Source organism: Aethalodelphis obliquidens, unplaced genomic scaffold (genome assembly GCF_003676395.1).
Source record: "Aethalodelphis obliquidens isolate GAN/ISIS:26980383/991018 unplaced genomic scaffold, ASM367639v1 scaffold28, whole genome shotgun sequence".
In the NCBI taxonomy this organism is placed as follows: domain Eukaryota; kingdom Metazoa; phylum Chordata; class Mammalia; order Artiodactyla; family Delphinidae; genus Aethalodelphis; species Aethalodelphis obliquidens.
In genome coordinates, this window is record NW_020837972.1 from 2312713 (window position 1) to 2340245 (window position 27533).

Here is a 27533-nt window from a genome sequence, read left to right on the forward strand (position 1 = left end):
TACAGGAGGGGAAGCTGGGCCGACCGACCTGAAGTCACTTCAGACCCAGGTTTTCTGAGTGCAGAGCCCTGTGCCCTTGCCCGTGGCCACCCTATGTCCACCGTGCACCATGTGAGTTTGGAATCCCAACTCTTCAGACCTTACCGGCCGGAGATCGGCTGTGGGTCAGAGACGCGATGAGAGCTGAGCAACTGGAAGACGCTGACCCAGTGAGAGCCTGAGGTCCTCCCAGCGCGACACCTTCCTGGCCTCGGGCTTGGGAGCCTCCCGTAAACACGACAACCTAGGGCCCATCACGGTTTCTACAACAATGAGAATATTTATTTTCTCCAGACGGTAAAAATAACATTTTTCTCTCTTTTGTAAAAGTACCATTACATTCCATTTTCTTAAATAACAATCCTAAAAATATATATTAAATTGTATACAGTGCGTCACACTTCATCTTATATTTTAAAATACATGATGTTTCTATTTTATTCTCAAAGTTGTGTATTAAGAGCATATTTACAAATAAAGCCATGTCATCCAAAGTCAGGATCCCTGCGGGAAGGTGAGTCTGGATGTGGGCAGGTCCTGGCGCTGTGTGGACCCCTCGGCGGCAGCCCCTCAACCGTGTGCTCCTGAGGACACGTCCTTTCTGAAGCAGTAGATTGACCTCAGACTTTCCTCCACACCCCACTGCTGCCTCGTTAAATATGTTCAACTTGGCAAGATGGGAACCTGGGAGATGGGCCCCCTGGGGTCTGCAAACAGAGGGTGAGGCCCCATCCCCCTGGGCCAGCCAGCCTGAGAGGAGGCAGCTGGGCTGGAAGGTCTGAAAAACACCCTGGGCCAGGGTAGCTAAGCTGAGAGCCCTGGCCAGGAGGTAGAACAGTGAGGAGGGTAAACAGACACCAGAGGAAAACAATCAAAAGGTTAAACATTCCCAAGGTGGTAACAAAAGCAGACATCAAACAGCAAGGAGAAGATTGGAAACCCAAGAGGGCAGCAGTTGACCGGGCTACAGAGTGGGGGCCACCAGGCTCTGCAGGAGGCCTGGGGTGCTCATCAGACAAGGGGATGGGACCTCGGAGGCCGTCCCCCTGTAAGTGCTAGGGAAGATGAAGTGCCAGGAAGCATGGGGGCTTGGTGACAGGCTGCATGCCCTGCTGGTGTCAGGATGACCCGGCCGGACACTGAGCAGGTCAGGCCACTCCTGCCTGGGGCTGATGATGGGCCATGCGGGTGGGGCCGTGCCCACCCATGGGTTCGGCCTAAGGGCCAGGACAGCTGTGCTTGCGAGTGCTTTGATCGTTGCGCTGCGGGTTTCTGGCCGGCTGGAGTCTTCAGCCAGAGCCCACACTTCAGAAGTTACAGCAACCTGGTTACCTCGCTCATGCCCAGAAAGGGGGCGCCTCACCCTTTTCTCAGGGTCACCCCTTTCCAGTCCCCTCCAACCCCCACTTTCTTGCCTCTAAAGTGGTTTCTTAGCAGATCAAGTGCTTCCTCCTTCGGTGCTCCTGGGTGTACATCTCCCCTCTTCTGGCCTCACAGGTTCCCCTCTTCTGGGACAATTTATGCCTCCAGTGTTTACTTAGCCACGGGGGGGCCCTCTGGGGGATCATGCTTACAGAGGTTGGCCTGGGACAATTTATGGCCCTCTCCCCCCATGCTGTCCTGAGGCCGGTTTGGGATTCCTGGGGCTGCTCCCGGGATGGTAAGTGGGTCCCAGGGTGCTGGGCTGTGCCTGGGGTGGCAAGAAGGACAACACTGGGGTCACAGCCCTTCTGGGATCTCTGAAAAAGGGCTGCTCCAGGTGCTCAGACACACCGTGACCTGAAGTCACGAAATGTGAAGAGGGCAGGCAGGCCCATAGGATGCCCCAAGGCCAGTGATCAGAGGGAGCCCATGGCTGCGAGCGACTGCCCCTGGCCGGGTGGACCCCTCCCGGGTGGGACTCCACATTCCCTCTGTGCTGCGCGGACCTATTCACAGCACAGGGCCCTCTGTGACTGCACACACCTGACACTTGTGTTTGAGAGGAGATTCCATAAAGGCCAGGAATAGCTTGGAGGGGAGACTGCATACGTCAGTATATTCCAGTGGTCCTTGCACTCGGCAGGCCTGTCTCCAGACCCTGCTGACAGCTGCTCGGGGTAACCGCCCTTTCCAGATCAAAGCCTCACCCGGTGCCTGGGGCAGCGCCCCCGCTCTCCCGTGGACACGTGGCGTTTCCCCCTCCAAACGCCCCTGGCCCACGCTGCCAGCTCCCAGCATCTCTCCTGGTTGCTGGTGTCGCCTCCCAGCTGGCCCCACGCGGCCCTCTGTCTTTCTGGGAGCTGGGCGCAGACGCCTGCCGGTGTGGCAGACCCCTAGGGAAGGCCACAGCAGGCAGTAGCTCAGGGGTTTGGCGAGGGGGGCAAAGTGCCCCAAACACTTGGCACAACGAGGCCCAAGTCTCGAGTGCCTGCGGGAGAGCCACACTCCGACAGAGGCCAGGCCCGGCCTTTGGGGTCCCAGGTGCTCCTCCCGGCTGCTGTAGACGAGGCTGCTCTTGGACGGACGGCAGGGCTTCTGGACGGGATGGCACGGACTCCCACCGCCCGCGGCCGCTGCAGCTGCAGCTCTCAATCTTCGGAGGCCTTTCCTCAGTGGGGCTCCCGTTCCCACACCCTCCCTCCCCACTCCGCATGCCACTCTCTGCGGCTCCCCTCCCCTTCTGGGGGGCAGAGGGTGTGGGAGTAGGGACAAGAGGCCTCTCCTTCCCCACTGAGCCATTCCGAAGCCCACCCTGTCCCCATAAGAAGAGGCATGGAGGCCGCAGAGAGCACAGGCCATGGGAAATTTTTCATCCTCTTTTAAAATAAGGGACACTTAAAGGAGGGACTGCTGGCACCCTGTGTCACACGTTGCTTCCTGGATGCTCAACCATGTTTACACTCCCTGTTCTGAACTGAGAGTCAGCTTAGGAATCCCGAGACGGGGCCTGGCTCAGGCTTCACAGGACGAGCAGCTTGGGGGAGAGGTCACCAAATCCAGCCCAACAAGGAGCTACTGAGCACCTAGAAAAGCTTTCGGTAAAGTCCACTGCATGAATAAATGAATGGATGTTTCCTATGACCACCCCTCAAAGTTGTCTGCTGGTCACCAAGCTGCAGAAGAAGCCATAGAAAGAAGCCCATGGGTGAAGGTGTCAGGTTTTTACATGACAGGCCCTTCCAGGCTGGAGGCGGCCCATTCTCTCCTGGAGCCCACGGAGCAAAGCCCCAGAGTCAGCACAGAGTGTGGGTTTCTGTCATGCTTTGGGGGGCCAACCCCCAGGACAGCCTCAGAACTCTCTCTGCCTAGCCTGTTCCAAACCATAAAGACCAGGAGAAAGCAATCTGTGTGGACAAAACTGAGAAGAAGCACTACCTACCCACTACCTGACAGTCGTCTAGAACGTACCTGAGCCCAGTGCTGGACACAACCATCTCTGTCATCTCAGCCCCACTGTCCCGACACCCTGTTCCTAGATCAGAGAGAGAGAGATGCAGGAGGCACGGACCGTAGGACCATGAGTCTCTCTCCTAAGTGCAGTGATGAAGCAGGTCGAATCCAGGCTATGCTGCCCCTGTGGCCGGTGCCCCAGAAGAGGCCAAGGGAGAGGCAGGAAGAGTCAGTCAAAGGAAACCACGGGAGAAGTGGTCCCCAGGGGCCTCGAGCTCAGAGGGATCTCACGTCCTGGGCACAGAGCGGGGAGGTTTTAGTCACTCACAAGAGGATTACGGTCATCTTGTTGACTCTGACCCTTGAGCTTCTTCTTAAAGATGGAAATCGAAGTAGAAGGCTTATAAAAAATGCTCCAGATTTCCCCCGACGTCCCTGGTTGACGACAGTCCCTAAGGTCCCCTAAGGTAGGAACACGATGGGATCTGTCGAACAAAAATAACTTAATTTTTCAAGTAGAATAGAACAAAGCGTCCGAAAGAACCTACCATCTCATGAGATACCTGCACCTATAAAATGGGACATTCAGTGACGTGAGGCCTCAGGAAACCTCATAGCTGCCTTTAGAGACCCGAGGGACTGCCATCTGGATGACCTGCGCCCTGTGGGATGGCAGTGCAGTGGGGCAGGTTCCAGCTCAGTGTAATGAAGAACCTTCTAGCTGGAAGGATTATTCAAATCTGGAAAGGGCTGGCCTGAGAGATTATGAGTTTTCAAAATACTTCTTTCTTTTTAAGCAGAAGAACTCTTTTCAAATGACACTTATTCGGAAGCCCACCTAGCTAAACAGGATGAAGGCAAGCCTGCTCTTCTTGGACTGGGACCTGCCTTTCTGCCCACGCCTGCCCTGCCCCCATGCCAGCCCCCGGCACTGCTTGACAGGGAAGCTGCAGAGGGGCTCGGTGTCAGATGAAAGTCAGACACGGGCTTTGGTGCCTCAGTGTGCGGTGAAGTGCTGGACCCTAGAAAGAGTGTCCTGCGCTCTCCCTGCTGTGGGGGACACGCAGACGGGACTGTGCCTGAGAGGCTTCCCCAGAATGTGTGAACTGGGACTTAAAAAAAAAAAAGAAAGAGAAACACAGATATAGATGCCCAGTAGACAATAACAAGGACATTGTTTCCACTGAAAAATGTAAAGTGCAGGGTGGAAAGGCCTATGGGTGGTGCCAAAGAGGCCAAGGGCAGCCTTTACAGGGCAATGGAGGAGACGGCATTTAATGTACAAAGAAGTCTGTGGCAGAGAGCAAGCCAGAAGGTCAGGGAAAAGGTAGCTTTTACAGGACACCAATGCTCAGGAAGGCCTTGAAATGGAGAGAGCCCTTATGTTAATTATATCTCAGTAAAACTGAGAAAAAAGTTTTACTGAGGAAAAGAAAAGAAATGGAGAGAGCCTGGACTGAGAACCACAGGAAAGACAGAGCAGAGGGCTAAGAAAATTAGCACCCCCCTCTGCAGGCACACAAACATCAGTGCATGAACCATCACCCCTTTCCTGGAAGGCAGAACAGTTAAACCTGAACAGCGGAAGTAAGGGGAGGAAATATTTTTTTCCAAATTGGTTGGAACTGAAGGATGAAGTTTTTAAAAGCTTCTTAAATAATTGTTTTAAAATAATTATTAAGCAATAGTTAATAAAATGTTGGAATTCTCTTCCTAAGAATGTCTCACAGTTTCTAGAAGGCATCAGGAAATATGCCTGGTATTGTCCTAGGAATCTTTGCTCTTATGTAAACATCTCTTCAGGGGGCCAGCACAAGCCAAAAAATGGAAATTGTCCTGTTTTATGCCCAGACTATTTCAATCCTCCTTGAAATCGTATCCTTTAGACCCAAGAGCACACACACAATCCCTCAAACCTAGTGAGATTTGTCCAGTTGTACATTTCACTCTACAGAGAATGAGGAATGTCTATGGCCTCACGCTGCCCAGCACTGAGCGCTTTGGAATCATGTTCCAATATTACAAGTGTTCTCAGACAACTGAAGCGTAGTAGAAAAGGAGTCCTGAGCCTTCCCCTCCTGGAGTCGGATGGCTCTCATACTCACTTGAAAGTGATGTGCAGAAGCATCTTTGCTATGACGGCTGTGACCGTGAGGATAAGGAGCGTTGCCAGGCCATACACTGTCCATCCTGCAAGTGCAAAAGACAGGGGTGATCGGACTGTGTTGTGTGAGCTCACTTTTCAGAAGGAGGTCTGAGTGAGCCCTGGTGGCTCAGAGAAGCAGGCCTGGCTGAGGAGCTCCCTGCAGGTGGGGGGTAGCCATGCAACGCAGCTCGAGCTGGGCTGGCCCGGAGTACCAGACCTTCTGAGCACCTCGACTTGCTCTAGACTCCCTCCTGGAGAGAGGCAGGCAGTGTGGTCCAAAGCACACTCAACTTGGAGTTGAAAGGAGTGGTGCACATTCTGTCTCTACCACTGGAATCACTGTGCGACCACAGACGAATTACATAAACTCTCTGGGCCTCATTTCCTCATCTGAGGAATGGGATGTGTGACTTGTGAAATCCTACAGATACACAAACAATAGGATACACAGGAAGGGGCTCTCCTCCCTGACTTCCTACTGTGAGTCTTGCAGGGGAAAACCTCTAGTCCAGGGAATTGCGAATGGTATCTGCAGCTCTACCAGCTTGTAAAGGCTCCAACTTCCTTGGCAGAAAAGAGAGAGTCACAGTCCGTACCCGACCAAGTTAGCCAGCTTGAACCATAAGATCACCACCCTCTCTCCACCCGTCTCCTGCAGGACCTGCCTTCACAGCTCTGGTGACTATCTGACTCTTCTTTTGCTTTTTGTCTTTCTCCTTCCATGTGTCAGCCACAGATGGGCAGGGATTTTGTGTGGTTCGCTGTACAATCCAGTGCCTAAGACAGAGCCTGACACCATTAAAGCACTTACACATCTTCCGAATGACTGAATAAACACAGCTCTGGCAACTGCTGATGCACTCAGAGAGCTACAAGTTGGGGCCGCAGGAAACACTGGGTTAGCTGATTAATCACCACGTACTAAAGGCAGCCGTGTTGGATGTTGGAGGTAAGGACTACGGAATCAAGCTAAAGAGAAAATGTCCCTCCAAGGCCAGGACAAACAGAGTCATGGAGCCAGGACCCCCAGCCTACCTCGGAAAGAGAAACACCTGAGAGAGCTCTGTTTCTGTAACCGCCAAGTGCACTACCCCCAAGCTCTGTGGCTCCCACCCCTTTGATGGTGTCTGGGAACTGCTACCTGGCATGGTCTGGGGTGGGTGGCTGGGGCTGGTGGTGATGACGTAGAGGACTTTGGAGGACCGGGCAGCGCTGACACTGAGGTTGGCCTGCTCCGTGAACACCTCAGCCAGCGTCTGGTTGGCAGTGGGCCTCTCCTGTGGCAGGTCTTCCTTGACGGCTGGAAGATCAAAAGGAATTAGCTGGGGGAAAGCTGGTGGAGACAATGAAGAGGAGGAGGCACTGGTCATGAAGAGAAGGCAGTTTTCTATGGTTCAGTGCTGGGGGCAATTCTTGGCCCCGCTGGCCCCAAAGCAGAACCTGCCAGGCTCTGGCTCCGAAGGAGCCATTTGACGTGTCTCTGCGTGGATCCCGGAACGTGCTTTAGGGTTTTCCTGCCCTTGTGCCTCTGCAGCTATGGTCCCTCTGCCCCGAAGGCCCTCTTCCTTCCTATCTGTCTGCCCCAACTCTACCTGTTCTTTCAGCCTGTCCCACCCGTGAGGAGGCCTCCTCCTCCTTCCTGTAGCCGCACACTGACCGAACTCTTCTTGAGGCCCTTGACGTCCAGGACAGAGACTAGGTCATGGACACCTGCTGTGTTCTCATGTGCGGGCAAGGAGTTGTGCCTAGCACACGTGTGTTCACATTACAGGGGCAGGAGTGCAGCCCCATGTTAGGAGGGTCTGAAGATGGTAAACCAGGCTTTGGGGATTGGCTAGGATGTTCAGAGGCAGGAGGATGGAGCAAATGACCTCTCTGGAACCTTCCGATTCTGCCAATCTCAGCTCTTTCTTTTAGTTAGTCTTTTAACTCTCCCATGAAAACTGTCATGAGAACGACTAAGACAGCAGAACTCACAGGTGGCACCTCGTTTCTGTATCATGAAGTGGGTACAAGTTATAAAATAGGAGGCGGGAAAACCTGCAAGTTGAGTGGGCAGATCCTGACGTACAGTCCTTCTGGCAAGAAGCACCCGAGGTCCACACGTCACAATGAGGTTCAAGGGGAGCCCAAGGAGGCCGGGGTCTTACCTTGGTACAAGACAGCAAATCCCTGGGCCTGATTGACGCGATCAGAGAAGAAATACAAGATGACAAAGTCCAGAGAGATGTTAAAGGACAACGGTGGGCGGTTCCTCCCGTTGAAACGGACCAGGACGCGGTGGGTGTAGCCGTCCAGCAGCTCCACCATGTCTGCGGAATCCCGGATGTCAAACAAGGCAAAGTTGAAGTAGATGTGGGAGGCTCCCGGGACCCGGATGGTCCAGTAGCAGACCCTCCCTGTGGCGTATGCGTCGGGAAAGTCGGGGGAATAGACCACGGAAGTCATGGCCGAGTAATTCCCACCACAGGCACCGACCAGAGCTGCAGGAGACAAAAGGATACCAGCCCTCAGGCTGGGGCTCGGCCACAGGGCTCACTTTTCAACCTGTTACAAACAAAACTTCCTAGCTGATGGGATCCAGTTTGGGATGTTGTTTTTTGTCTGCAAAACCAGACTGTCTCATGTTTCAGGATTGAATCACAGAATGAATCGCTTAAACCCTGAACAAATGACTGGAGGCTTTTTTTTTTTCCCCCAGGAGACCTTAAAGTTAGCACACAGCACAGCAGTGCGGCCCCGGCAGGGGCCAGGCTGGAGTCAGAGAGTCTGGGTTCGGAACCAGCTGGGCCATTGATCCCAGGGGCCATACTTCACATCCAGACCTCTAGCTTCTCACAGCTTTGAGAGTGGAGAGACCACCACCTACCTGCTCTCGTATCACATAAATGTGTGAGGACAGATGAGACAAAGCACATGAAAACACAGGACCTCTCTGCAGGGGGCACTGATGAGGTAAGGTCGTAAAAAGCGGAGGGCATCCCAAGTACCTTAGGGGTGCGAGGTTCATTTGAGGGGCCACACTTGTTTTTCAAGTGGGAAACTGTGGCACAAGAAATGACTTTCTGCAGAGGGGAAGCTCACTGATCACTCTGCAGCAGCACATTTGATGTCTCTGGACTCCCAGTTCTGAGTGGCAGGTTCTGAGTGGCAGATACACTTCACTGTATCTTATGTGCTGAAGTGCAAATAAGATCCTGGAAATGAAAGTCCTCAAGAGGGAGGGTAGGGCCGGGATTTAAAAAGCAGGCTTTGGGGCAGTTCTGCTTCCCTTTAGGATGTAGAAAGCTGCTTTCATCCTAACAATGAGAAAAAGCTCAGAACTTTTCTTCAATGCATTAGAAAGCTGAGGTCTCAAGACAACCAAGGCAATTTAATTCTAAAAAGTAAGAAGCTCCTCTGAGGAGAGTCAGGCCACACAAAGTGTTTCATCGTTGACGGAGCACAAGAGGAAGAGGGGGTCGCCATGAAAGTAAGTAAGAAGAAAGCAGCTAAAATTTTAACAAATTTCTAAAGGCTGAATGTGGGCTAGCCTCTCAGTCCAGGATGCCCGGGGACCCCAGACACAACAGGAGTCTGCACTCACTTGCAAGCAATTCTGTGCAGGCCTCCACCCAGGGCCCACGAGAATGACCAGGGTAGGGCAGGACACCAAAGGTTCCCATTGGTGGTACCAGGGAGCAGAAGGTGACGGGTAGGAGGTGATGAGCCACTGCTGGGGGACAGGCCTGAAACCCTGCCCTCTTCCAGGACCCTCCTCTCAAAGGAAACAAAAGCCTTAAGCTGCAAGGGGAGGGGCAGCAAACCCTCCTGCTCCCAGGGCCAGCGTAGAAGCCCCTGGGGAGGGAGCAGGAGACTCTCTCGTTCCTGTCAAAGTAACCAGACAAAGACTCATTGCTTCTAGGGGAAGAGCAGAGGCAAAAGCCATCAGCCCCTGGTTGCCTTGAGCCCCAGGATCCTGGACCAATGCCAAGCAGAGGTCTGCTACCCAATGGAGGGGCAGGAGACCCTCTTCTTCCCGGAAGCCCCCACAGATACAAGGCAGTGCTCGGCTGCCGGGAGAGGGGTATTTGGGGATGCTGGAAAGACCCCATCCCTGAGGCCCAGTGACACGACGTGTCTGAGATGGAGGATGGAGCAGGAGAACCAAGAAACCCCAACCACACCACGAGCACAGCGCCAAGTAACAAGCAGCAGAAGTCTACCATCAAGGGAGGGGAAAGGTCACGGGCAAGGAGGAACTGCTCAAAGTTGAGGGTGGAATGGGAACAATGAAAAAACCCCACTGGCATCCCAGGCTCCACACTGAGCACGAGGTAACAGTAGCCATCATGGGAGGAATCTGAAGGTTGACATGCACTGCAGGTGATGATAGGAACAGGGAAACCCAAACCCAGCTCGACCACTGATAGAAAGGCTCAATCAATCCCCACACCGAGCAGGCCTGCCCATTTCCAGGTGTAAATACACTTCCTCAGCCTCTACTATCCTTCTACGTATAGTGTACGGTATTCAATACAATATTACAACACACAAAACATAAAAGCAAGCAAGCAAGAAAGAAAGGAAAATAAAAGAAAGGAAAATAAAAGACACTGTCGGGACTTCCCTGGTGGTGTGATAGTTAAGAATCCACCTGCCAATGCAGGGGACACGGGTTCAATCCCTGGTCAGGGAAGATCCCACATGCCGTGAAGCCCCCATGCGCTACAGCTACTAAGCCTGCGCTCTAGAGCTTGCAAGCCACTACTGAGCCTGTGTGCCACAATCACTGAAGCCTGTGTGCCTAGAGCCTGTGCTCCGCAACAAGAGAAGCCAGTGCAATGAGAAGCCCACGCACCGCAACGAAGACCCAAAGCAGCCAAAAATAAATTAATTAATTTATATTAAAAAAAAAGACACTGTCAAGAGATAAAACATCAATATATACATATTGAGTGATTATGTTGTACACCTAAAACTAATACAGTGTTATATGTCAATTACATCTCAATTTTTAAAAAAGGAGATAAAACAATCCACAGAACCAGACTCAATAATGACCCAGACATTAGAACTACCAGACAGAAAATATCTAGGGGAAAAGATGGACAACTTGCTTGAACAGATTGGAAATTTCAGCAGAGATATGGAAACTACAAAAAAGAGTCAGATGTAAATTCTAGAAATAAAACAAACAATATTAGAGATGAAGAATTCCTTTGATGGGCTTAGAAACAGATTACACACACTGAGAAAAGAATCAACATGCTTGAAAATAGGTCAGTAGAAATTATCCAAAATGAAACACAGAGAAAAAAATAAATGAAAAAAGCAGAACAGAGCTTCCAACAGCTGGGGCACAATATCAAACGGTCTAACAGTATATAATTGGAGTCCCAGAAAGAGAAGAAAAAGAGAATAAGATAGGAGAAATAGTTGAAGAGATAATGGCTAAGAATGCTCCAAAGTTGATGAAAGGTTATTTAAGAATCTCAGCAATCTTCAGGCAAATAAAATAAAAATTTAAAAAACAAAGCGAATTCCCAGGAGGTCCAGTGGTTAGGACTCGGCACTTTCACTGTCAAGGGCCCAGGTTCGATCCCTGGTCCGGGAACAAAGATCCCACATGCCGTGTGGCATGGCCAAAAAAAAAGAAGGCGAAATAAGGCTTTCTCAAACAAAAGCTGAGAGAAGCCATTGACAGCAGACCTGCATTAGAGAAAATGCTAAAGGAACTTCTTTAGGCCGAAAGAATATGATACCAGATGGCAAATAAGAACATGAAAAGATGTTCAACATCATTAGAAATTATGGAAATGCAAAGTAAAACCATGAGTTACCACGACACACACAACAGAATGGTTAACATTAAAAAAGAGACAATACAAAAGTACAGGTGAGGATGAGGAGCAACTGGAAATCTTATATCTTGTCAGCCAGAGCGCAAAATGGTATAACCACTTCAAAAAACAGCTGGCAGTGTCTTATAAACGCTGAATATGCACTTAGTGTACGGCCCAGAAATGCTGTAATTCCTAGGTACTCACCCAAGAGAAATACAAACACACGCTCACACAAACACCTGTACATGTGTGTGTACAGCAGCTGTACAGCATCTTTATCATAGACTGATGTTTATCGATTGGTAAATGATGAATGAGTTCTGATACATTTGTACAAAGGCATGTTTCTTAGCAATAAAAAGGAACTACTGAAACAACACCAGCGAATCTCAAAAGTATTCTTCTAAGTGAAAGAAGCCAAACGCAAATGTTTAAGTACTGTATAATTCCATTTATATGACTTTGTTCAGAACACAAAACCATACAGATGGAACACGGGATCAGTGGCTGCTGAGGGCTGGGGGTGGTGACCACAAAGGGGCACAAGAGAGCTTTCTGAGGTGACAAAAATGTCCTATATTTCGACTGTGTACATATTTGTCAAATCTTACTGGACTATGCAACTAAAAGGGTGACTTTACTATATGTAATTTCACCTCAATAAACCTAAATTAAAAAAATAAAGATTCCTGGGTTCTAATCTTGACTTTACCATGTACTAACTATGAATTTGAGCAAGATACTTATCTTCTGTATACCTCAGTTTCCTCATCTATAAAATGAAATTAGTAATAGTTTCTCCCTCATGAGGTTATAAGAATCAAAATGAGTTGATGCATGTAAAGTGTTTAGTATGAGATCTGGCACAGAGTACAAGCTCAGTTACGTGTTAGTTATTTTATTATTATTATTATTATTTGAAAAGAAAAAAGTGTCCAGGTTAAACTGATGTTTCAACAGCAAAGGCAGACAAACTCAGAAATTTCGATTCCTAGATGCATGCCATGCTGACAATACATCCAATTCAGCAATTTTGAGAATAAGCACGTGACATCTATGATGGATTATTAAGTTCAGTGATAATTCAGGAAAAAAGGAAACGTACATTTCGGATAATAAGGAAACTTAAAACTTACGAATATATTCAAGATCTTATTTTTTGAAGGGGACATTGACCTGACACACAACCTAGGATGTGTCTTTCAGTCCGTGCATGTCACTGTTTAATTGGAAGCATTTTTTTCCCTTCAGTGGCATATAAAATAATGTTGCATCTCACAACTGATGGCATCTTGGAATCTATGAAATACAATTACTAATACAGTCCCAGCTGTCAGATCCTACATGTCCTTAGGCCCTCAATCTTTTTCACCATTAATCTCCTCCCTTCCCACCAAAATGTAAGTTCCATGAGGGCAGGATCTCTATCTGTGGGACTCTGGGCAAGTTACTGAACTTTTATGAGCCTCAGTTTTCTTGTGGGGCAAGTAAAGATAACAGTACCTGCTTCACAGTATTATGAGAATTAAGGGAGAGAATGCCTGGGAAATGGATAGCACAGTGCCCTGTAAATATAAGTGCTCCACTAATGTTACCAAGTAAGACCCAACCTATATGACTCACTTCTCCCTTCAGTGCCTAGAAGCTGAGGGAGGCCAAGAGGGCTGTTGGGCAGTCCCTGTGACCTGTTGCTGACGCTGGCCTATCTGATCTTCTGTTTGGTTCTGTTAATTCAGTACGTTTAACTCTGGGGGCAGCAGAGGCTCTGAAGCCTTCATCAGCGCCACTTTTACACACAGAACACAACCTACTTCAGCAACCTCCCTAAGCTCATGAGAGCCTGCTGGAAAATCAGTCACAGAGCCTGTGACAAATCACTGGATGTGGCAACAAATACTGAGCAGACAGCTTCCGCCCGCTGCCTGAGTAGTCTCTCTCCCGAGGTGGTTGTTCTGAGACACAGAGACTGAAACCTGGTCCCTTTCTCACATCTAACTCTCCTCCAATCTCTTAGGAGAGGCACCTTTGCCCTCCCAAATTACGGGATAGTCTGCAGTCACCATCTCTGAAATGCTCAGCCTCATCCAGTGGATCATAAGGATCTCCATGAGGCAGTACTTAAGCTCTTTAAACTATTTTACTCCTAACAGATGAAACTTTACAGATTATTTCTACAGTGCTGCATTTTGTACCTTTCTTTACAAAGCTGTGGGGTACGAATTATGAGTTGGCTGCTGTCAGGGGCCCCTGCCAGTCAACACACATCGGGGCCTCTGAAGACTGGAATAGGCAGCCTCTCAGTGCCATTCTTTTTAGTCCTCGAGGGCGTGGAAGCCAGAGGGGGCAGTTAGAGACCTGCGGAAGGGGCCAGTTTGATCATAATCTGAACAACCGGGCAAACTTTATTCACATACTTTTTTTTTTTTTTTTTTTTTGGTACGCGGGCCTCTCACTGTTGTGGCCTCTCCCGTTGCTGAGCACAGGCTCCGGACGCGCAGGCTCAGCGGCCATGGCTCATGGGCCCAGCCGCTCCGCAGCATGTGGGATCTTCCCAGACCGGGGCACGAACCCGTGTCCGCTGCATCGGCAGGCGGACTCTCAACCACTGCGCCACCAGGGAAGCCCTGTTCACATACTTTTAAAGCATTAAACTGGATCTGGTATTATGATCTATTTTGTTATTGTTAATACAAGGGATTTTTAGCTGCTGAAAATAGAAAAATAAAAAACTGTGGCAAACCTGAGTTTGAATCCTGGCTCTGGCACTTATTAGCTTGGACAAATTATTTAATCTTTTGATCCACAGCTTCCTTATCAACTGGGCTGTTGCAAGGATTAAATAACAAACTAAACAAGTGCCCCAGCATCAAGTCTAACATGAAGCAAGCACTCAATAGAGAGCAATTATTTTCATCGTAATTAATTTGTCTTAGGGCACTTTTGTGTGAGGCCCAGTGCTAACTCCTAGATATATTTCTAGTACCAAAGATGATACTTGGTACAAAGATGACTGACTTTAAACCAAATTATTTCCGTTTGACACTCCAGTAGAGGCACTGTGCAAATAAAACATAATTTATCTGCCACACTGAAGATACCCAATAAAAATGTGCTAAATGAATGAAAGAGTACCATATAAAAACTACACTTATTTTTATTGATATGAAATTCACCATTTTAACCACTTAAAAGAGTACAATTCAGTGGTATTTAGTTTTGTCACAATGTTGTGTATCCACTGCTACTATCTAATTCCAGGATATTTTCATTACCCCAAAAAGAAAACCCATACCTCCTAAGCAATCATTTCTCATGCCTCCCCTTTCCCCAGCTCTTGGCAACCATTAATCTGTTTTTTGTCTGTATGGATTTGCCTATTCTGGGCATTTCTTATCAATGGAATCATTAAATATGCGCCCCGTATGCCTGGTTTCTTTCACCGAGCATCATGTTTTCAAGGTTCCTCATGTTGTGGCAGGGGTCAGTAATTCATTTCTTTTTGGGGCTAAATAATATTCCATTGTATGGACACACCACATTTTGTTCACCCATTTGTCAGTTGATGGACATCTGGGTTGTTGCTACTTTTTGGCTGTTATGAATAATGCTGCTAATGAACATTCATGTACAAGCTTTTGTGTGAACATATGTTTTCAGCTCTCTCGGGTATATACTTAGGAGTGGAATTACTGGGTCATAAGATGATTCTGTTTCACGTTTTGAGGAACTGCCAGACTGCTTCAAAGGAGCTGCACCATTAACATTTATACCAACAACGTACAGGGTTTCAATTTCTCCATATTCTCACCAACACTTATTTTTCATTAAAAAAAATTAACACTATATTCTGTTTAAAGTAGAAAAACAGGTAATGAACCCACACACCCTGCTTCTGTTTACTGTCTATGCCCACGGCTTGTTGGTGGTGTGAGTCCTGGCAAGTTATTTATCCTCTCCACAACCTAGGACTCTCTTCCGTAAAATGAGAGGGATAATAATGCCTTCCTCAGATGGCTGCCAGGAGGGCCCAACGTGACAATTCTTATAAAGCCTTACATACTAGGGACTCAGTATTTTTCTCCTTATTTTTTTTACTTAAAGAGTATACCAGGGCTTCCCTGGTGGCGCAGTGGTTGAGAGTCCGCCTGCCGATGCAGGGGACACGGGTTCGTGCCCCGGTCCGGGAAGATCCCACATGCCGCGGAGCGGCTGGGCCCGTGAGCCATGGCCGCTGAGCCTGCGCTTCTGGAGCCTGTGCTCCGCAACGGGAGAGGCCACAGCAGTAAGAGGCCCGCATACCACACACACACACACAAAAACAACAACAGGAAGAACAGAGATAGAAAAGGGATGTAGGGAAGGTAAAGAATAGGTGTTATGAGAAAAACAGAAGTACTGAACATTAAGAACAGTGTGCAGTGGACTTCCCCGGCAGTCCAGTGGTTAAGACTCCACCTTCCAATGCAGGGGGCGCGGGTTCAACCCCTGGTCGAGGAATTAAGATCCCACGTGTCTCGCGGTGTGGCCATAAATTTAAAAAAAAACAGCAACAACAACAGCAACAACAAAACAAAACAAAAAACCAAAACGGTGTGCAGGATTTAGCTGAATCTTGAAGGTCACCCTTGGCAGAAAAAAAAAAAAAAAAAAGAGTATACCAGGCACTCTGTAAGGTCAGCCAACATACTCTCCTGGGTTGGGGTGTTGAGGCAGAGGATTTTATAACAATGAACTCTGGAGATGAAAGGCTAAATGGATGTGCAGCACATATTATTTGCCAACTATTCTCCCTTAAACATTAGCTAAGGTGCAGCCTCTAACAGAGGTACTAACACTGAGCAAAACAGGATGTATAGAAAGCCACTGACAGTCTCCAATGGGCACACAACTAAAAAGACCAAAAATTAACCACGTGAGTTCTGCTCGCCAATCCTCCCGCTGTCCTCCCCCCAAAAAAAAACACATTTTTGACAGTGTCTAAGCTATAACCTGCGAAAGCATCAGTTATAAACTCGGGCTGGGTTTTACAGACACCATACGTAGTGGCTGAATCATGTCCTCCAAAAAGATATGTTTAAGTCCTAATGCCTGGTGTCTGTGTTGGTGACCTTATTTGAAAACAGGGTCTTTACACATGTTATCAAGTTAACTGAGGCTGTACTAGATTAGGGTAGGCCTAATCCAATGACTAGTGTCCTTGTAAGGAGGCACAGAGGGAAGTCAGTCACGTAAAGAAGACAGAGACCGGAGTGATGCAGCTACAAGTCAAGGAATGCCGAAGACTGCCAGCAATGACCGGATAGTAGGAAGAGGCAAAGGAAGATTCTTCCCTGGAGCCTTCATAGGGAACATGGCCCTGACAACGCCTTGATTTTGGACTTCTAGGCTCCCAAACTATGAGAGAAGAAATTTCTGTTGTTTGAAGCCACCCAGTTGGTGATAATTTGCTATGGCAGCAGCCCCAGGACACTGACGCACCACATGACATTCTGGCTTAAAACTGAGCCACTCAGCCTAGTCAAGATGTCAGCATCTAATCTAGCCTGGGGACTAACAACACTGTAGACTCTACAGTGTGTCTCAGTAAGCTCAAGCCTTTCCCTTCGTCTGCCTCATCTGTGACTATCTCCTTTCTGCCATCTTAAAATCTGGCGCTGCACTGGTACGAGGGCGCTTGCAAACTCTCATTACCACCGCGTAGATGTGGGTGGATTACGGGGGATCAAGTGGGCCAGCGGTTGAAGAGGTCAAGGCCCCAGGCCATACCCCGTTTAGATGCTCTGCCCTGGCCAGCATCTCACAGAGTGGCGGAGTGGCGGGTCAGGGAGGAGATGGGTGGGTCAGAGCACACTCAGTACCAGGCCTGGAAAGATAACTCGAAGCTCTGCATCTCTTCTCTGCTCTATCACAGTAAGATGTGTGTGATCTTATCACAGTAAGATCTCAGATGCCTCAGAAAACACTAAAAGGGCTTGCAAATTACATTAAACAAGAGGATCTTAAAGCTGATACTGAACCATTACATCAGTGTCCCCATTATCTTTTCTAGGTTGTCTGAGCATCTCACAATAGGCCAGGGCACAACTGTAAGTAATTACTTGTTAAACGTCTGTGCTCCCTTCTAGAGTCTTCTGGTTCAGTGCTGTATCCCCAGGGTCTGGTCAGTGACTGCCTGGCCTGTAGTAGGTGCTTAATAAGTATTGCCAAGTGAATGAATGGATAACGGGGAGGGAGGAAGCAGGGGCAGGCTGGTTCCCCTGGCCCAGGGTTCCTGTGCCTTGGACAGTGCCGGGCACAGGGCATACTCACTGTCAAAGACGATGATCCTGCCATCGCCCCCACAGGGCTGGGTGTGATCCCCGAAGCAGACGCTGTTGCACTCAGTACTGGCTGCCTCCCCGTACTTCCAGTAATCAGGACTGTTTCCACAGAAGCAAGCATAGCCTGACTCCATCCCGGCAAACTGCCACGACAGAGAAGCAGCACTTGGTAAGCGTCAGTCAGGGGTGTCGGCGGCCTGAAGGAGCCTGGCAGGTTTGGCCCCCAGCAAGCAAGCACTTCGTCTTCCCAGCCCATGTTCCCCAGGGACCTCTGCCTCATCCCACCCTCACCACACTTCATTACATGTGGACTGGTAAGTACACACCACCACGGTGCTTCCCCTTCAGTAAGCATCCCTTATTAATGTTTGCATTTCTACTGTATTTAAGTAAGTTAAAGGCAGGGGGGAATCTCATTAACTTGAAACATTAATAATAATAACAGCTAAACACTTTATTGAATGTTTACTATGTGCCAGGTGGTAAATGCTTTAAAGTTAGTACTCACAGAAAACTTACTCTAGGCCCCATTTAACATTTTTATTTTTTATATTACCATACAGTACGACTATTTATATGGTACACAGTCCTATGAATTTTAACCTATGTATAGATTTGTACACCCACCACTACAATCAGGATACAGAACAGGTGCATCACCCCAGGAACCTTCCTTGTGCTATCGCTTTATATAATAGTTCTCCCTCTAGAACCCCTGGCAACCACTAATTAGTTTTCTACACTATAGTTTTATCTTTTCGAGTATGTCATATGCTATAGACTGAATGCCGGTGTCCCCCCCAACCCCCGAAATTTATATGTTGAAAGCTAATTCCCAATGTGATGGTACTTAGTGGTGAGACCTCTGGGAAGTGAGGGCTTGCTCTCATGAATGGGGTTAGAGCCTTTATAAAAGAGACCCCCTTGCCCCTTCTGCCATGCGAGGACACAGTGAGAAGATGGCCATCTATGAACCAGGAAACGGGCCATCACCAGACACCAAATCTGCCAAAGCCTTGATTTTGGACTTCTCAGCCTTTAGAACCATGAGAAATGAATGCTTGGTTTAAGCCAACCATTTTGTAACAGCAGCCAGAATGGACTAAGACACTGTATACTGTACATGGAATCATACAGTATGTTATGTTTTGAGAGTGGCTTCTTTCACTCAGCATAATGTCTCTGAGGTTCATCCAAATTGACGCATGTATTTTATAATTTGCTGAGCAGTAGTCTGTTGTATGAATGTACCACAGTTTGTTAATCCATTGAGTTGTTTTTAGTTTTTCATAATTATAAAATAGAGCTGCTATAAACATTTGTGTAGATTTTTGTGTGAACATAAGTTTTCCTTTCTCTACGGTAAATACCTAGAAATGAGATTTCTGGGTTGTAATTTCTCTACAACCTCACTAACACTTGCTTTTGTCGTTTAAAAAAAATTACAGCTGTCCTAGGTTATTTATTATATGAAGTGGTATCTGATTGGTTTTGATTTGCATTTCCCTAAAGACTAGTAATATTCAGCATCTTTTCATGTGCTTATTGGCCATTTGTACATCTTCTATGGAGAAATGTCTATTCAAATCCTTTGCTCATCAGGGCTTCCCTGGTGGCACAGGGGTCAAGAATCCGCCTGCCAATGCCGGGGACAAGGGTTTGAGCCTTGGTCTGGGAAGATCCCACATGCCTGGAGCAACTAAGCCCGTGAGCCACAACTACTGAGCCTGCGCTCTACAGCCTGTGAGCCACAACTACTGAGCCCGCGTGCCACAACTACTGAAGCCTGCGTGCCTAGAGCCCATGCTCCACAACACGAGAAGCCACCACAATAAGAAGCCTGTGCACCGCAACGAAGAGTAGCCCCCGCTAGCCACAACTATGCCGTGGAGCAACTAAGCCCATGCACCACAACTACTGAGCCTGCACTCTACAGCCTGAGAGCCACAACTACTGAGCCCGCATGCCACAACTACTGAAGCCCGCGTGCCTAAAGCCCATGCTCCACAACAAGAGAAGCCACCGCAATGAGAAGGCTGTGCACCGGCAACAAAGAGTAGCCCCCGTTAGCCACAACTAGAGAAAGCCCATACGCAGCAACAAAGACCCAATGCAGCCAAAAATAAATAAATAAATAAATAAATATTAAAAAAAAATCTACAGATCGTTTGCTCATTTTTTAGTTGGGTTGCTTGTCTTTTTATTGTCACATTGTAAGAGTTCTTTATATATTCTGGGCATTAGATTTTTATTCAGATATATGTTTTGCAAATATTTTCTCTATTCTGTGAGTTGCTTTTTCACTTTCTTAATAGTGTCCCTGATACACAGACGTTTTAAATTTTGATGAAGTCCAATTTACCTATTTTTTCTTTGTTTGTTTGTGCTTTTGGTATCATAACTAAAAAAACCACTGCTTAATCCAAGGTCATGTATATTTGTACCCATACTTCTTTCTAAACTTTTATAGTTTTAGCTATTACATGTAGGCCTGTGATCCATTTTTAATTAATTTTCATATGTAATATGAGGTAGGGGTCCAAATTCATTCTTTTTCCATGTGGATATCCAGTTGTCCCAGCACTATTTGTTGAAAAGACTATTCTTTCCCCATTGAATGATATGGCACCCTTGTCAAATATCAATTAGCCTTGGGACTTCCCTGGCAGCCCAGTGGTTAAGACTTTGCCTTCCAATGCAGGGGATGTGGGTTCGATCCCTGTTCGGGGAGCTAAGATCCCACATGCCTCAGGGCCAAAAAACCAAAACATAAAACAGAAGCAATATTGTAACAAACTTAATAAAGACTTTAAAAAAATGGTCCACATAAAAAAGAAACTTAAAAAAAAATCAATTGGCCTTAAATAAATGTATGGGTTTATCTCTGGACTCTAAATTCTATTCCATTGGCTTATATGTCCATCTTTATGTCAGTACTATAGCTATTTTTTCAGTAGTATAATTTGAAGTTATGATGTGATGTAAGGACAGGGGTTCATGTTTTTCATAAAGAGCTCCAGTTCTCCAGAACCATTTGTTGAAAGACTATCCTCTCTCCCACTGAATTACCTTGGCATCTCTGTTGAAAATCAACTGTCCATCTAAGTGCAGGTCTATTTCTGGACTCTCTATCCAGTTCCATTGATCTATAACAAAGGTTGGAAAACTCCTTCTATAAAAGGTCATACAGTAAATGTTTTCAGCTTTGTGGGTCACACTGTCTCTTCTCAATGACTAAACATGAAAGCAGGCCTGGACAATATATACAGGAATGGGTGTGGCTGTGTGTCAATAAAACTTTTTTTTTTTTTACAGAAATATGTGGGTGGTAGGATTTGGTCCACATGCCAAATCTGACTCATGATCTATGTGACTATTTGTATGCCAATACTACTGTCTTGATTACTGTAGCTTTACAGAAAGTCTTGAGATCATGCAGGGCAAGTCCTCCTAGGATGATCTCTTTAAAAATTATTTTGATTATTCTAAGTTCTTTGCCTTTCCATATAAATTCTAGGATCAGCTTGTCAATTTAAAAAATCTGGTATGATTTTGATTAGGATTGTATTGACTCTATAGATCAATTTGGGGAAAACTGACATTATAACAATATTGAGCCTTCTGATCTATGAACAATGTCTATGTCTCCATTCATTTAGATCGTCTTTAATTTTCCCTTGCCATGTAGTATTCAGTGTATAGGTCTTCAATATCCTTTGTTAAACTTATTTCTGTTATTTATGCTACTGTAAATAGCATTTAAATTTTTGTTTTAATTTTTAAAATAAAACTTTAATTAAAAATTATTTTTAAAATTAATTTTTAAATTGAAAATTTAATTGTTCACTTTTAGTATATAGAAATGCAACTAATTTTTGTATATGACCTTATAAACTGCAACCCTGCTAAATCTACTTATTAGTTCTAATAGCTTTCTCATAGATTCCTTATGTCTACATACATGATCATCTTGTCCATAAATAAAGAAAATTTTACTTCTCCCTTTCCAACCTACATGCCTTTTATTTACTTTTCTTTCCTTATTTTATTGGAAAGGACCTCCAATACAATGCTGATCAGAAGAGGTGGCAGTGGGTCTCACTGTTTGTTCCTGATCGTACATGTAAAGCACTGAACCTTTCACCACTGAACATAAATTTAGCTTTAGCGTTTTTGGTAGATGCTCGTAATCAAATTGAGGAAGTTCCCTTCTCTTCCTAGTTTGCTTATGACTTTTCTCATTAATGGGTGTTGTGTTTTCTCAAATACTTATGCTGTATTTTCATTTTGAAATAATTCCAAACCTACAGAAAAGTTGCAAGAATAATACAAAGAACTGCCCTTTCCCTCTCACCTAGAGACCCACATTCAAGTTGGCAACTGCCTTTGTAGAAAAGGATCCAATCCAGCATCACAGACATACTTAGCTGTCGGGTCTCCTCAGTCTCCTTCAATCTGGAATAGCTGCAGGCCTTCCTTGACCTCTGTGACCTTAACATTTCTGAAGAATAAAGGCTATTTTGTAGAATGTCCCTCGTTTCAGATTTACCTAGTGTTTCATGCTTATATTCATATTACACATTTTTGGCAGACAATCACCAAAGTGATGTTATGCTCTTGACAGGTCAGGTGAGACACAATGTCTAGTGGTCACATCACTGGTGATACTAACTTTGATCACCTGCATATGGTAGTGTACGCCAGTTTTCTTCACTGTAGAATTACTTGTTTTCCCTTTATGGTAGTATTTTGTGGGGAGATCTCTGAAGCTATATAAATATCCTATTCCTCACGCAACTTTCACTCACTAGTAAAACTTTTACTCACCATCCATGAGGATGTGGAATATTTACATACCTTGATATTTGTTCTCTGAATCAATTATTACTATGATGGTGGCCAAATGGTGAATTTTCTAATTCCATCATTTCTTCTACATTTATTAGTTGGCATTCTCCTGTAAGGAAATGCTTTTCTTCTCCTCATTTATTTGTTCACTTTTTTTTTTAACATCTTTATTGGAGTATAATTGCTTTACCATGGTGTGTTAGTTTCTGCTCTATAACAAAGTGAATCAGCTATACATATATCCCCATATCTCCTCCCTCTTGCATCTCCTTCCCACCCTCCCTATCCCACCCCTCTAGGTGGTCACAAAGCACCAAGTTGATCTCCCTGTGCTGTGTGGCTGCTTCCCACTAGCTATCTATTTTACATTTGGTAGTATTCAGTTATTTTTTTTATATCAGTGTGAATTTGCAGATTCTTATTTTATTTAATGGAGTATATTTATTATTCTTATTATTTGTTTTGAAGCTCAAATTATGTTAGATTTAGCCAGTGGGAGTCCCTCCAAGTGGGTTCCTGTGTCCTTTTGACAAGTCCCTCACATTCCTTACTTTCTTGTACAAGATGTTTCAGGATCATCTTGTGCTTTCTCAGAAAAAAAAACCCAACAACCTTATCTTGCGATTTCTCTAGAATCAGCAATTTTCTCCAAGGAGCCCTAGTTCTTTTTAATGGAGAACAGTATTTATAAACCAAGATATGAGTGCTAAATGTGACCTTTACTACCAGTGTGGCACTGTTCCCAGGCCTTTTCAGTGGACAGACCTAGGAAATATACATGTATATACATACATACATACACACACACACTTTTATAGTTAAATTTACTTCTCTATATATATGTATCAGAAACCATGCACTACACTAATAACTTCAATCCCTGTCCAACACTATAGACTTCATTCCAGTTTTCCCTGGCTTTCTTCTCTAATAATGAGAAACCTGGCTCCCATTATCCTCAATATAGTTACTTATACGCTCAATCTTTTGCAAGCAACCAATCCCTTGATCACGTTGGGCTAACTGCCTTGCTCAGCTACCTGCCCCACAGAGGCCCTGAACCCTGCCAGTCTATTCTCCTCGCTTGGGCCTGATTAATGATCTTTTGACTGAAGAAGGAAGGAAGGAAGGGAGGAAGGGAGGAAGGGAGGGAGGGAGGGAGGAAGGGAGGGAAAGACTTTTCTCTCTTTTTTTTGATATAATAAACAAGAGCATTACTGAACCTTCATGGCCGACGAATGAGTTTCAGATAGAAGAATGGATAGGAAGGAAAGAAACTATTTTGGACTGGTGTCCAGGCTAGGGCACCCTAATGTATCAAAGAAGTAACCACTACCTTGGCTTATTCCCAGATCCCCCAGGGAGCCAGAGATGTCTCTGCTCATAACATGCAGGGGCTCAAGGACACATGTAACTGTGTTGGAGGTCAAACTGGGATGCAGATATTGGTGCTTTTCCTCCCCTTTTCTCGCAGTCTTTGGACAGAGTGCTGCCTCACGCCCTTGAATCCCAAGCCTCACGCTTCCTCCAACTTCTCCTTGGCAGAAAAGTATACAGTCATATAGCTTCACAGGTTGTTTTTTAAAATTTATATGTTTTAAAGGTATCTTAGCAGAATGCACTTACACCTTTATCTTTTTCTATAGATACATAGCCACAGAACCATTACCTTGAACCTTTGACTCCGACAAAAACTGATACAGGTTTGTATGGTAAGTCTGTTAGACGTTTTACTGGCACCAGTTAGAGGAGGTGGGTTTCCATGATCCTTGTAGCAGCCAAGGTTTCCAGGCACTGAAGAAAAAAGAAAAACAAAAGAACTTTACAACATCTGGCTGTGAACACCAAGAGGGAAAAGCGTGTTGTGTCAGGTACTCTCATCTCAGCCAACATTTCCACTCCTAAGGTGCAAATGAATAACAAGCAATAAGCTTTAAAAATGGAAACCTTGGGCTTCCCTGGTGGCGCAGTAGTTGAGAGTCCGCCTGCCGATGCAGAGGACACGGGTTCGTGCCCCGGTCTGGGAAGATCCCATATGCCGCAGAGCGGCTGGGCCCATGAGCCATGGCCGCTGAGCCTGCGTGTCTGGAGCCTGTGCTCCGCAATGGGGGAGGCCACAGCAGTTAGAGGCCCGCGTACCGCCAAAAAAAAAAAAAAAAAAAAAAAAAGGAAGCCTTAGTGTCCTCTGCTAGCTGCTATGTTTTTGTTTTATTTTGACGAGTGAGGCCCATATAACTAAGCCTAAGAAATTTTTCACCTGTTCAATATTGATAGAATTTAGTATTGATGAGAACTAGGAATAACTTCCTAAAAACAGAGAAGCTACAATATGTAAATTACGTTTCAGAGTCACTGGACAGCAAAAAAGCCCTTGGAAGCCCACCATCCTATGCCTTATGCCTCCCCTTGTTTCTTAAAAAGCCCCGCAAGTTGGTTTAACCAGGTCCTTTGGTGAATGTATTAGTTTCCTATTGCTACTGGAATAAATGACCACAAATCTAGTGGCTTAAAGTAGCATAAATTCATTATCTTAACAGTTCTGGAGGTCAGATGTACTAAATGGGTCTTTTGGGGCTAAAATCAAGGCGTCAGCAGAGCTGTGTTCCTTCACAGGCTCGAGGGGACAACCTGTTCCTTGCCTTTTCCGTCTCCTAGAAGCTGCCCCTATTCCTTGGCTTGTGGCTGCCCCATCCCAGCCTCTGCTTGCCCCCCTCTGCTTCTATCATCACATCACCTTCTCTGACTCTAGTCCTCCTGCCTCTATGTTACAAGGACCTGTGTGGTTACACTGGCCCACCTGGGTAATTCAGGACAATCCTCCCCATCTCAAAATTCTTAACTTGATCACATGTGCCATGTAAGGTAACATATTTAAAGATTCTGGGGGTTACAAAATAGACATTTTGGGGAAGGAGATTATTCTGTTTACCACAGTGAACATATTAGTGTTTCACACAATCAGATGGTCTGGTCTAGTAGAAAAAGCTGCAACTGAGAATAAGGAAACCTAAATATATATACCAACTGTGGTAGACAGCTTTCAAAGACGGCCCTCCATGATCCCTACCTCCTGGTGTTCATGCCCTTGTGTGATCCCCTCCCCTTGAGTGTGGGCTGGAAGAGTGACTTGCTTTCGTCCAACAGAACGTGGCAAAGTTGATGGGACGCCACTTCTGTGATTGGGTTACAAGAGACTGTGACTTTAGTCTTGCTAGTAGACTCTCTCTATCGCCCTCTCAGCTTATATACTTTGTTAAAGCAACATATCATGCCCAAGATGTCATATGGCAAGGAACTGAGAATGGCCTTCAGCCAACAGCCAGCAAGGAACTGAGACTTTCAGTTTCTGCAAAGGCTGAATCCCACCAACAACTATGTATGCTTGAAGTAGATCCTTCCCCAGAGGAACCTTCAGAGGAGATCCCGGCCCTGGCAGACACATGAGAGACCTTGAAGCAGAGGACCCAGCTAAGCCATGCCCAGATTTCCTGGCCCACAGAAAGTGTGAGATAATAAATGTGTGCTGGGGCTTTCCTGGTGGTGCAGTGGTTAAGAATCTGCCTGCCAATGCAGGGGACATGGGTTCGAGCCCTGGTCCGGGAAGATCCCACATGCCGTGGAGCAACTACGCCCATGTGCCACAGCTACTGAGTCTGTGCTCTAGAGCCCGCGAGCCACAACTACTGAGCCTGTGAGCCGCAACCACTGAAGCCTGTGCGCCTCGAGCCAGTGCTCCGCAACAAGAGAAGCCACCACAATGAGAAGCCCGTGCGCCGCGACGAAGAGTAGCCCCCGCTCGCCGCAACTAGAGAAAGCCCACATGCAGCAACGAAGACCCAACGCAGCCAAATAAATAAATAAAAGTAATTTTTAAAAAAGTCATTAAAAAATGTGTGTTGTTTTGATTCATTAAATTTTAGAGTAATTTGTCATATAGCAATAGACAACTAACACACCTATATAACACATACTAAATATATGCTCATTGAATGAAGGAATGAATTTATTGTGAGCCATGGACAAATCAACCTCTCTGCCCCTTAGTTTTCCATCTGTGTTATTAATTTATGAATCACTTCACTATCAGATGAAGCCCTTTCCCTACGTTCTCTGTTTGGCTCCTCACAGTTTACATAACTACAGCTATAAAAAGACATGAATGAGGCCTGGTCCTAGAAGCACTTCTAGGTCAGTCAAGAGTTATACATTATCCAATTCCAAAGTGAGACATATAGATTCTTAGGAAGCACTTTTCCTTTATGTTTAAGACTGGAGAACAGCATGGTCCAGTTTAGTAAGCTTTATATCCAAACTAGTTTTTGGCATATAAAAATATACATGTATATAGGTATATGTGTGCATAATATATATATGTACACATACACACTTTTTAATTTCTGTCACCATCTACATTTAACCAGCTCATTTTAAATTGGCAGGAAGTTAACCCAAAGAGTCATCCTTCCCCCCTAAGCCAAGTGGTTACCCTTCTCCTTTGCATCACACATGGTTCAAATATAACAAATGTGGCTCACCACACAAATGTTAAAATGCATCTTTCGGAAACAAACCAAATCTCTATAGAAGCAAATGCAAACAGAAAAGCTCTAGGCAGTAGGAGTTCACAGTGTTCAGTGGGGGCCTAGCTTGGGAATGGCTGGATTTTAGAGTTTAAACAAATGCAGTGAGTTAAGTAAGCATCTCTAGTCGGAGGCATATCTTATAAGCCCAGTTTGTTAAAGGGGCTTTACATATGGAAACCTGAGCCATGCGTTTAATGGTTTTTAATAAGAGCTACTTGATCGTGATCGTCTTGGTCATTTACTCTGATTTCTCTCTCATTTATTCCATTATGTTCACAAATAAGCATGATATTATGTATTCATTTATAGACAGCCCAAGGCACATAATCATAAATGTTAAGATTAGACATAAACAGGGTCGTAGTTTGCATTGATGCAGCTGGAACCTATAAGCTTTATT

General features: G+C 46.0%; 1 protein-coding gene across 2 annotated transcripts in view; it reads right to left on the minus strand.

Annotated features, from left to right (window-relative positions):
* Positions 1 to 358: 358 nt before the first annotated feature.
* The window catches only part of KREMEN1 (kringle containing transmembrane protein 1), a 64199-nt gene continuing 37024 nt past the window's right edge, over positions 359 to 27533 (minus strand). The window contains exons 4-9 of one of the 2 annotated variants that reach the window (XM_027124378.1): positions 24220 to 24344; positions 17692 to 17845; positions 7708 to 8040; positions 6699 to 6857; positions 5517 to 5601; positions 359 to 3896 (exon numbers count right to left, since the gene is read on the minus strand). In XM_027124378.1, the coding sequence (XP_026980179.1) occupies positions 3728 to 3896; positions 5517 to 5601; positions 6699 to 6857; positions 7708 to 8040; positions 17692 to 17845; positions 24220 to 24344 (1025 nt within the window). In that variant the 3' untranslated portion in view covers positions 359 to 3727. Of the gene's footprint in view, positions 3897 to 5516; positions 5602 to 6695; positions 6858 to 7707; positions 8041 to 17691; positions 17846 to 24219; positions 24345 to 27533 lie in introns of both variants that reach the window. The other variant, XM_027124377.1, reaches the window with a different exon arrangement.